The 10682-nt window shown below is 56.4% G+C and overlaps 3 protein-coding genes across 3 annotated transcripts; 2 read left to right on the top strand and 1 right to left on the bottom strand.

Annotated features, from left to right (window-relative positions):
* Positions 1–846: 846 nt before the first annotated feature.
* On the top strand, positions 847–4150 carry SPSK_06938 (exportin-T; the record flags this gene model as incomplete). Its single annotated transcript, XM_016733608.1, has 2 exons — positions 847–870; positions 959–4150. 2 exons carry the CDS (start codon positions 847–849, stop codon positions 4148–4150), a joined length of 3216 nt encoding a protein of 1071 aa, XP_016591338.1.
* A 961-nt stretch (positions 4151–5111) lies between these two features.
* SPSK_07432 (uncharacterized protein) lies at positions 5112–6689 on the bottom strand (the record flags this gene model as incomplete). The annotated part of the gene is made up of 1 exon (XM_016734095.1): positions 5112–6689. The coding sequence occupies one exon, from the start codon at positions 6687–6689 to the stop codon at positions 5112–5114; it is 1578 nt and encodes a 525-aa protein (XP_016591337.1).
* A 1077-nt stretch (positions 6690–7766) lies between these two features.
* SPSK_07021 (uncharacterized protein) lies at positions 7767–10523 on the top strand (the record flags this gene model as incomplete). Its single annotated transcript, XM_016733691.1, has 2 exons — positions 7767–8763; positions 8830–10523. 2 exons carry the CDS (start codon positions 7767–7769, stop codon positions 10521–10523), a joined length of 2691 nt encoding a protein of 896 aa, XP_016591336.1.
* Between the last annotated feature and the right edge of the window lie 159 nt (positions 10524–10682).

Genomic DNA, 10682 nt, shown 5'->3' with positions numbered 1-10682 from the left:
ACCGCCCCAAGGAAGGAGGGGAGCCGAAAAATATTATGTGAAAGATTGAGGGCGAAAAAATAAAGGCACGTATTGAAATAATAAATTTCCCAAACAGACGAGGACAGCAAAAAACGATTCGTCACCGCCGCCCACCACCAACACAACCAGCCTGTTGTCCACCAGCCGCCGCAAAGAAACATCCCCACGGTCCAAGCATCGTGTGCTCATGCTCCGTTGCCTGCCTTGCTACGCCGCCTGGATAGCCCATTACCTTCCTTATTTGTTTTGTTTTGCTTTCGTCCCTGGCATCTTCTCCTTTCTATCTCGTCTTCTATATTTCTTTACTTTACACGACAGCCCAACTAAGCAAGCATCGCCAGACCGAGCCTTTCGCAGTCTTCGTCAATTTTCTTCAGCGAAACCCGACAACATCTCATCCCCCCCCCCGGTGGACCACTCTTCCGCCCCTCTCCAGTCTCCGCAACAACTAACAGCCCTCGGTGCTAGGCATGCGTTGTCCATAGCACGCCCACTTTCTCTCCTCTTTCTCTCTCTCTGTCTCTCTCTCTCTCTCTCTCTCTCTCTCTCTCTCTCTCTCTCTCTCTCTCTCTCTCTCTCTCTCTGCATCTTGAAATCGCCACGAAGTCAGACGACCCTTGGGCTTAGACGTAAACCCCGCCACGGCATTTTTGCTCGACAATCTTATATCCACTGCCGCCGACTCTCCGACCACATCCATCCTCGGTTTCGCTCTACGCCCGACGGCCGCCAGGCCTATTCTCGCCTTGAACGGCACTCCGCTGCTCTCTCTCTCTTGTCTCTCTCCTCAGATACCGAAAATACGTCCGGACTTTGCTGCCCAATATGGACAGCCAAGTCAGCCAGCAGGTAGGTGTGATGGCTTTTATGCCTTGGTGATGTTGCCTTGTTGTCTTATGCTGAGTGCTGATTTCGTCCCTTCGTCCCACCTCTACAGATTGAACAAGCCATTGAGATTGCCTGGAGCCCAACCTCGGACACCGCGCTCAAGGGCCAGGCCTTCGACTACCTCCACCAATTGCGCTCGGATCCGCAGGCTTGGCAGCTGTGTGCGGCCCTCTTCACCCGCTCACCACGAACATCCGAGGTGGTGCGTCTTGTGTCGTTGGAAATCGTCAACAATGCCGTGCAGAGCCAGGCCCTGGACAGCAACAGCCTCTCGTTCCTAAAGACCACGTTGCTCGAGTACATACAGCGGACATATGGAAGCGGCGACCCCGACACGCAGGTCGACCCGCCGGCCTTGCAGAACAAGCTCACGCAGACGCTGACGTACCTCTTCGTCTACTCGTATCAAGAGGGCTGGGAGACGTTCATCGACGACTTTTTGGCCTTAACAACCACGCCCAACGGCGGCGGACAGCCTGACAATGTTGCTGGCGTCTTCTTGTACCTGCGTATGCTGAGCTCGGTCCATGACGAGATTGCCGACGTCATGATGGCGCGCCAATCCGCGGATGTGAAGCGCAACAACAACCTCAAAGATCTCGTCCGCGACCGCGACATGCACAAGATTGCGCGGTCATGGCAGGAACTGCTGATGCAGTACAGCAACCAAAACAACCAGGTCCTCGAGATGACGCTGAAAATCATGGGGAAGTGGGTGAGCTGGATCGATATTTCGCTCGTCATCAACCAGGACATGCTCAGCCTCCTGTTCCCTCTCATTGGCCGCTCGAACCCCGGCAGCGGCGAGGACAAGGTGCGCGACGCGGCCATCGACACCGTGACGGACGTCGTCGCCAAGAAGATGAAGCCTAGTGACAAGATTGAGATGATTGGCTTCCTTAACCTGCGTGAGGTTGTCTCCCAGCTGGTCGCCAGCCCGCCGCTCAACGACTTCCAGAAGACGCCCAAGTACGACACGGACCTGGCCGAGGCTGTCGCGAAGCTGGTTAATACTGTCGTCAGTGACATTGTCCGCGTCCTCGATGACTCGTCTGTCGAGTCGGATGCCCGCGCCCGCGCTGAGCCGTTACTGCACGAGTTCCTTCCGCTGCTCCTTCGCTTCTTCTCCGACGAATACGACGAAGTCTGCTCGACCGTGATCCCTGCCCTGACCGACCTCTTGACATTCCTGCGGAAAGTGCCCAACCTGCCTCCAGCGTACCGTGGCATGCTTGCCCCGATCCTCAACGCTGTTGTCGGCAAGATGCGCTACGATGAGACGAGCAGCTGGGGCGGCGAAAACGAGCAGACCGACGAGGCCGAGTTTCAGGAGCTGCGCAAGTGGCTACAGAACCTGCAAAAAAGCGTGGCAGCAGTCGACCAGGACCTCTATATCGATGTGCTTAGCAATCTCATCGCCAACACCTTCCAGTCGCTCGATCAGCAGGGCGCCAATATGGACTGGCGCGACCTCGACCTGGCCCTGCACGAGCTGGACCTGTTTGGTGAGCTGACCCTGCCGAACCAGGGCCTGACGGCCAAGAGCAAGGCCTCTGCTGCGGCTTCCGAACGCATGGTTGCGCTGATGGGCAAGATGATGGAGTCGGGCATCGCTGAGTTCCAGCACCCTGCCGTCCTCTTACAGTACATGGAGATCTGCAACCGGTACTGCTCCTTCTTCGAGAGCCACCACGACTACATCCCCCGCGCCCTGGAGAACTTTGTCCGTCTAACGCACCATGACCACCCACGCATCCGCATCCGGTCTTGGTACCTCTTCCATCGCGTCGTGAAGCAGCTCCGGTCGCAGGTTGGCAACGTGGCAGAAACGATTATCCAGTCGATCAGCGACCTCCTCCCCATCCGCGCCGAGGTCCCTAACGACGAAGCCGACGATGACATGTCTTCCGACGAAAGCGATCACTCTGCCGATGCCCTTTTCAACGGCCAGCTCTACCTTTACGAGGCCATTGGCTGTGTCTCGTCAACAAACGCCACTCCGGCCGACAAGCAGGCTCTCTACGCCCGCTCGGTGATGGAACCCCTGTTTTCAGACATGGAGCGGAACCTGCGGCGTGCCAAGGCCGGCGATACGCAGGCAATCTTGCAAATCCACCACATCATCATGGCTCTCGGCACATTGGCGTACGGTTTCTCTGACTATCAAGTCAGCCCCGGTGCTGGTAGCAGCAGCAGCAACAACAACAAGCCTCCTCCGGACGAGGCCATCTCGAGCGAGTTCTCAAGGGCAGCTGAGGCGATTTTAATTGCGCTGGGTGAGCTCAACTCAAACTCGGAGATCCGCGCCGCCTGCCGCTCCGCATTCTCACGGCTCTTGGGCGTTATGGGCGCCGCCGTCCTGCCTCAATTGCCACAGTGGATCGAGGGCCTTTTATCGCAAACCTCCTCCAAGGATGAGATGGCCTTCTTCCTGCGCCTGCTAGAGCAGGTCGTGTACAATTTCAAAGGGCAGATCTACAACGTTCTCAACATGCTGCTGACTCCCCTCCTGCAGCGTGTGCTGGGAGGCCTCTCCGAGCCCATCTCTGGCACGGACGACGAGATCCAACTGGCTGAGCTACGTCGTGAATACTTGACGTTCCTGCAGATCATCCTGACGAACCAGTTGGAGGGCGTCCTGATCAGCGAGGCTAATCAAGGTTTCTTTGAGACTATGATCTCGTCCGTGACGGCTCTTGCAAGAATTATTGGACACAGCAATCTGATTGGAAGCAGACTCGCCTTCAGTGTCCTGGCACGTATGACTTCCGTGTGGGGTGGTCCCGACGTGGCGGTGATCCGGGCACCACCCGGCTCGAACAACAACGCGAACAACAACCCCAGCAGCAAGTCCGCCGCGTCAACTACGACCAACTCGGCAAACCAGAACAACAGCACAAACACCGGCGAGCAGTCTCCTGCATTGGGCAGTCCGCCTGCACCAAGCATCCCCGGTTTCGATAGCTTCGTGATTGACCGCTTCCACTCCACGTGCTGGGATGTGCTTCGGGACTCGCAGTTCCGTCCAGGCAAGGATGCCCAGTCACGCCAGGTGCTCAACGAGATTGCTGGCTTGGAGCAGACCATCTACATCAAGACGGGCGACGTTTTTATCCAGCACCTGCAGTCCACTCTATTGACACAGCTTGGTGACGGTGCCGAATTTTTGCGAAACTTGACGACATCCACGGACCGGCGGACATTCGCCTTGTACCTGCAAAACCTTCGGAAGAATGACTAGGAGAGGTGCCTTTCTCTTCGGTTCCCAGCTCCGAATGTTTTTTTTTATTTGTTCTCGCTGGTCCTTTTGATGTCCCCCCTTTTTTTCCTATGTTATCTCACCCGTCATGAGCCTGGTCCGATTTCACGCTTCATAGATCCTGGGCTTTCCCAAACGTCACTATATCCTACGTCTTGCTCTTTGTTATGCACACCCATAGGCGCAATACCACTTTCACCCTTCTATCGTCTTTGAATATTTTACACATCACAAAAAGTTGATGGTAGTCAACCGATCTTATCTTGATGACTTCACCTTCTCCCTTCTTGTATATTCATTTTTTTTGTCACCCTACATTTCTCAAATTCACTCATGCAGCAAAACACCGTATATTAAATCAGAAAGAAATCGAAAAAATTCCAAGACATCCTCTAGGTGAAGGAGGAGTGGGGGAACAGCAATAACGAAACTAATGCATTTGTTGCGATCTCGTCGCTTCACGGTTGACGCGGCCACAACTCGTCTTTATGATTTCATATAGAGTGACCAAGTCACTTTGTGCATGGCAGATGGCGTTTTTACTTCTACACAGGAATTTGACAAGGGATCATGAATGAGCTCAATAAGCATTTGTTATTGTGTCACATTCAATGGGCAGTCATTAAGCGACAGTTACAAGCTATTCTTTGATTAAAAAAATGCGATCCAACACTAATGAAAGAGCGAACACGGTGTGTATGCTATATACAAAAAAAACACTAGTGATATCCAAAACTGTTGTAAAACCTATTTACCACCATGCTAGATCCAAAACCCATGAGACAATAATATTTAAGCCAATAAAAAAAAGCAACCAAAGTGACATCCTCGGGGTATCCTTCACAAAACATTCTTTTACTTCCTCGAGGTTGTCATGAGTGGAGTAAATGAGAGGCCCACGACCCCAACTGGGCAATTTCTCCTGTTGTGCTGTCCATGTCCTTTATTTCCAGAACCAGCCCGAGTTCTTCGTGCCGTCGTTGTTGTTGTTGCTCGGCTTCGAAGTAGTCCCGATATTCTCGCCTGCCTGGGACTGTTTGCTGCCATTGTTGCTCTCGTCATCATCGCTGTCATACAACTCCTTGGAAGCTGCAGCCTCCTGCGGCGACTGTGAGCGGATGGTGTACCTCGTCTCCCGCGCCACCTCGTTGCCATCAGCGTCGAGACGCTGCACCGTAATCTTGACATGGCGGTTACCAAACGCGTCGACATGCTCCTCGGTCGTCTGGATGGTCTCACCCTGGCGCCCATCGCCGTCTCCAGCCGAGTGGTCTCCTCCTCGGACTACAGATGTCTCTGTCGTGGACGAGGACGAGGAGGAGGAAGACCGTGAGCAACGGCCCTCGGCGTCGAACCCGCCCGAGAACGACTTGATCAGCGTCCCAAGCGACTTCTCGGCATTGGCATACGCCGAGCGTACTGCGTTGTAGAGCTCGTCTTCCGCGCTGGGTTCGTTCTTTTCGGCCGCTGATGCGCCATCTGTCTTGGTGTCGTCTGTAGACCCACCTGTCTCCTCGCGAATGATGCGGTTCAGAACACGGAAGACCCGGTCTAGCTCGTCAAACAATCTGCCGCCGTACCCGGCGTCCCGGGTCTCCTGCGTCTGGTTCCATGGGCTGTGCGAGACGGTCTTGTTCACGTCCGCATCGTCATCCCACTGTCCAGAGTTGATTTCGTGCTCGGCATCGTGCTCGTGCCCGTCCTCGTCCTCGTCCTCATGCTTGTTCTCGTCCTCATTCTCATAGTTCTTGTCGGCGTCCTCCTCCTCCAGCTGCTCTCTCCACAGGTCCCGGTCCCGCTCTGCCAGTGCAGCAACCGCGCGCACAACGTCGTCACGTGGCGTGTTTGCCTCACCAGTGGCCGCTTCGGCACTACCACCTGCCACGGATGAGCGCGGGAAGTAGGCGTCGAGAAGACGCTGGCTGTGCATCCTATGGAAGAAAACATACGGCGGCTCGATGGCACTTCCGTAGCGCATCTGGTAGCGAAGGTTGCGGTACGAGCGGTCGGCTAGGTCGAGAAGCGGCCGCCCGCTGCTGGAGCGCAGCAGGTCCTCAAAGGCATCGGCGTAGGTGAAGGCGAACGGGTCGGCACCGAACGGGACGTCCTGGGGGACAGGCGGCGGGAGGAGGTGGAGCTGCTGTTGCTGCTGGAGCTTGAGCGGCGAGTAGGGCGAGTAGTAGATGAACTTGTGCCACGCTAGCAGCTGGCTGGCATCGACGCCATCGAGCGAGTCGTCGTTGTCGGAGGGAAGAGAAGAGTGTGGTGGAAATGCGGAGTGGTAGCTATCGTTCGTTTGCGGCGGTGCGGGCGATTGAGATGTGTTAGACGACGACGAGGGCTGTGTTCCGCTGGCAGGGCTGGTGTCGGGCCCTTTATCAGATTCTCCGCGGATGTTGAGGTTCTTGGATACCATGTTAGGGATGCCGAGCAAGCCGTGGAGCGTGGTGCCGATGTGCGTGTCGACATGCTGCTTCCACCGGATGAAGGGGTTCTTGGGAGGGTCGTTGTCTTCTCCCATGGTGGCGGTGGGCTATGACGTTGTCTGTAGGAGGGGCAATGCTGGTGATTTGGTCAGGGCATGAGATGTTGTTGAAGATGGCTGTGCTTGGTGGGTTGCGTCTCGCAGCGTTCTTGTTGAAAGATTAACGGTGCTGGGTGTGTCGTCGTCGAGGCCGTCAGCCCGGAAGAATATCAAAGGACCCGAAAGAGGCGAAAAGAGACTCGCAAATGGGAAGAGGCCTGGGAAACCGCCACGCTCTGCTCATCAGTGGTCTCAGGCAGCCAAAAGCGGGGGAGGCGCCCGGGTCGAACGGAAATTCCAGGGTGTTAACGGGGAGGAAGGCATGGCTCGCAGAGAAAGTGGGTCCACTTCTGCTTTTGGAATCCGACCACTATGTTGTGCCCATGCACACCTTCCCAGCAGTGCAAATGGCAGGTGCGACGCGCAAAACCGCTTATTCTGGAAGAAGGAAACAGCAAGCCCTAAAGCGGTCCTAATATGCCCCTAAACGTGCCTGATAAAGCACGATGTTGCGCTAACTACGCGCCGTCGGCAGGCGCTCTCAGCACCTATCATTAGCTCCTGCCATGACGAATCTTGTCCGAACGGGGCCGTATCTTACAATGGAATAGGCAACAAACTGCCAATCCACCTCACGGAGAACTCATTTCGACTCTCTTTCTCTGGTTGTGGCTTTCGTCCGAGCTTCAATTCTCCATCTCGCTCTCGATCGTCTCCCAGTGGGGGAGCAACAGTTACGCTCTCTCTCCGACGGTTGGACACTGGCTGGCTGGTTCCGACTGCATCACGGTGACACGCGAAAAGCCTCGTTTTCTGACGTCGACCGTCCAACTCCGACCAACGAACTAAACTGCACCAACCCGACTGGGGGTGCAAGGGACTCCCACGACCTGCGACATACTCGTTCTGCCCGGTGCACCCCATTTTACGCCCTTACAAACCTGTCCAAATGCATACGAGTCGACCCTCGAGCTGTCGATAGTCACCCGCAACGGTGGCGCTCCAACGCTGAGCTTGGCTGTGTTGCCTTGCGCGATTCTGCGCGTTTGAGCCTTCCAGAGACACGACGACAAAATGTACATAATACGAACGGCGCCTCCGCCGCTGCCGTTGCCGTTGCCACTGTTGCCTGCATTATGGCCAGCGTTCTCTGGCTTCGACGCATCGAACAACAACGGCACATCTGGCGATGGACCGGGCGGCGAGCTGCCAAGCAACTGGTCGTCGCTGATTGGCATTGTGACGGCTATTGTGGGAAACGTGTTGATCGCGCTTGCTCTCAATGTGCAGCGCTATGCCCACATTCAGTTGCATAAGGAGCAGCAGCGGAACCGAGAACGAGCACGCCAGGCGCTGAGGGATGCGGCAAACGGCAACGGGGGCACGAACAAGAAGAAGCGGCAAGGAGGCAGTTTCGACAGCAGAGCCGGCCACGGAAATGGCAATGGGGGACGATATGGAGCCGTGGAAGGAAGTGGTAGTGGAAACGAAAATCGACACAATGAAAGCGATGGGCACGAGGCGGACGACGAGGGCGACACGAATAGCGACGGCCACCCTGCACACGAATCCGACCCGTTGACGGCAGACTACCACCGCGACGACTCCGAGAGCCGCAAATCGACCTTGTCGGACTCCGATCCCAACTCGCTGCAGTCGAAGTCGTACCTGCGATCGCCGTACTGGTGGTTGGGCCAAGTGCTGATTACCATTGGCGAAATGGGCAATTTTCTGGCCTACGGCTTTGCTCCCGCCTCGATCGTGTCTCCGTTGGGCGTCGTGGCGTTGATTTCCAACTGCGTGATTGCGCCCATCCTGTTTAAAGAGTCGTTTCGGAAGCGCGACTTTGGGGGCGTTGTGATCGCCATCGCCGGCGCCGTCACAGTCGTCCTGAGCGCCAAGCAGGAAGAGACCAAGCTCAACCCGCACGACGTGTGGGATGCCATCACGACGGCGGCTTTTGAGATTTACGTGGGCGTCACCTGCGGGCTTATTGCGCTGCTGATGTGGGCCAGCCCACGGTATGGCAACCGGTCCATTCTCATTGACCTGGGGCTGGTCGGTCTGTTTGGTGAGTTTTTCTACTGACAGTCTTCAATCTCCTGTTTTCCTCCAGCGTATCTAACACGAATTCCAGGCGGCTATACTGTCTTGGCTACCAAGGGCGTTTCGTCCATGCTTTCCTCGACGCTGCTAGGGGCTTTTCTCACCCCCATGACCTACGTTCTCTTGATCATCTTGCTGGGAACGGCCGTGATGCAGGTCCGCTACGTCAACAAGGCCCTGCAGCGTTTCGACTCGACGCAGGTCATCCCAATTCAGTTTGTTATGTTCACGTTATGTGTCATCATTGGCAGTGCTGTCCTATACCGCGACTTTGAACGCACCACCGTCGAACAGGCAGCCAAGTTCGTTGGCGGGTGTCTGTTGACGTTTTTCGGCGTCTTCGTCATTACCAGCGGCCGTCCAAGCACGGACGACGATGAAGATGACGACGATGACCTGTCCGTTGCCGACGGACCGGGAGAGTCTATCAACCTCGCGGCGCAGGCAAACAATGGGGAAGACGGTGCACCACAAACACCAACCGGGCGCTCGACGGTACGGCATGGATCTCGACGCTCATCGCGCGCTTCCCGTGTCAACTTCGTCGGCACGCTCACCAACCGACCTCTTTCGCTAGCAACAGAGACTGGTGTTCCCTCACAGCGCACACCTCTGGCGACGCCCAGTCTGGCAGCAACCTCTGTCCCGAGAATTTCGGAGCCACACCCACCGCAGGACGCTGACGCGGCAGGTGATTACTTGACATACAAGGACGACCAGGAGAGTGGCGGCGAGGAGCCAACGCAACCTCTCCTAGAAAACCCGTGGCGCAGCGCGTCATTCAGCTCGCCAGTGAGCGGATCGCCGCTGGATGCAGCAGCTCTCTCGACGCCTGCCGGGGCCTTTCGTCCCAGCCTTGGCCCATCACCCGTAAGTGCCGATGCGGTCCTGCACGCGATTGGCACTGGCGACAACGCACCAGCACCTTCGTCACCGGCGCCGCCACAGGCCGACCGGCCCGTCACACCGTCGGCTGTGCTGCGGCCGCACCAGACACCGTCACAATACTTCCACCAAAGCCCCATGATCTCGCCGTCGCCCCTCTTGTCATCGACGATGAGTGCTGTCATGGCCGACACCATCCTCCAGCACCTCGACGGAGGTAGTCCTCAGGCAGTACGCCGGCCATCCACGCGGCGGGTCCGACCGAGTTTGCGATCGAGCCTGTTTGTACCGCAGGACGAGCTGCTCCTTGACGACGCCGAAAGGCTCTTGCACCCGTCCACCGTATACCAAAATCAAAATCAAAACCATAACCACAACCAGAACCAGAACCATCCGTACCGATACCACCAACATGGCGGCTCTCTGGAGGCATTCGTTACAGGTCCTAGCATACCTCACGCATCCCGACCTGCCACATCGACACGTGTGGGGACGTCTGTGGCTGGACCCTCGGGCACAGCCGGGCCATCTAGCGGTGCCGCCGATCGACGCGACGTTCAGACATCGGGAGGCCCATCGGCGTCTTCCAAAGTAGAGGGCGCAACGAATTCGCGCGCGCGGGCACGCAGCCTAAGCACGACACTTGGCGGTCTGTTTTGGTCGAGGAGAAAGAGCAGTGCAAATAACGGAGAGGGTCGCACGGCTGGTAGCAACAACAGCACGTCTAGAAACAATTCTGAATTTTCACAAGACGACTACACTGCCAGCGATGACCTGCCACCGCCGTCGGCCGCAGTGACAGAGTCCGAGGCCGAGGCACAACCCGAAAGGTTCTTTTAGACAAATAGCCACGGTATTGTCCATCCAACGATCGAACCAAAAGAGCCGGACTCCGTCAGAGGCTGAGGTGCGAAGTAGCGAATGACGACAAAACCCAGGGACAAGAACTCCTTGTCATTATGGATATTTGGGTTTGTTATTCGTTTAGAGTGCTGTCTT

This window comes from Sporothrix schenckii, assembly GCF_000961545.1.
Source record: "Sporothrix schenckii 1099-18 chromosome Unknown Cont41, whole genome shotgun sequence".
Taxonomy (NCBI): Eukaryota; Fungi; Ascomycota; class Sordariomycetes; order Ophiostomatales; family Ophiostomataceae; genus Sporothrix; species Sporothrix schenckii.
This window is presented reverse-complemented; position numbering and strand designations above follow the sequence as displayed.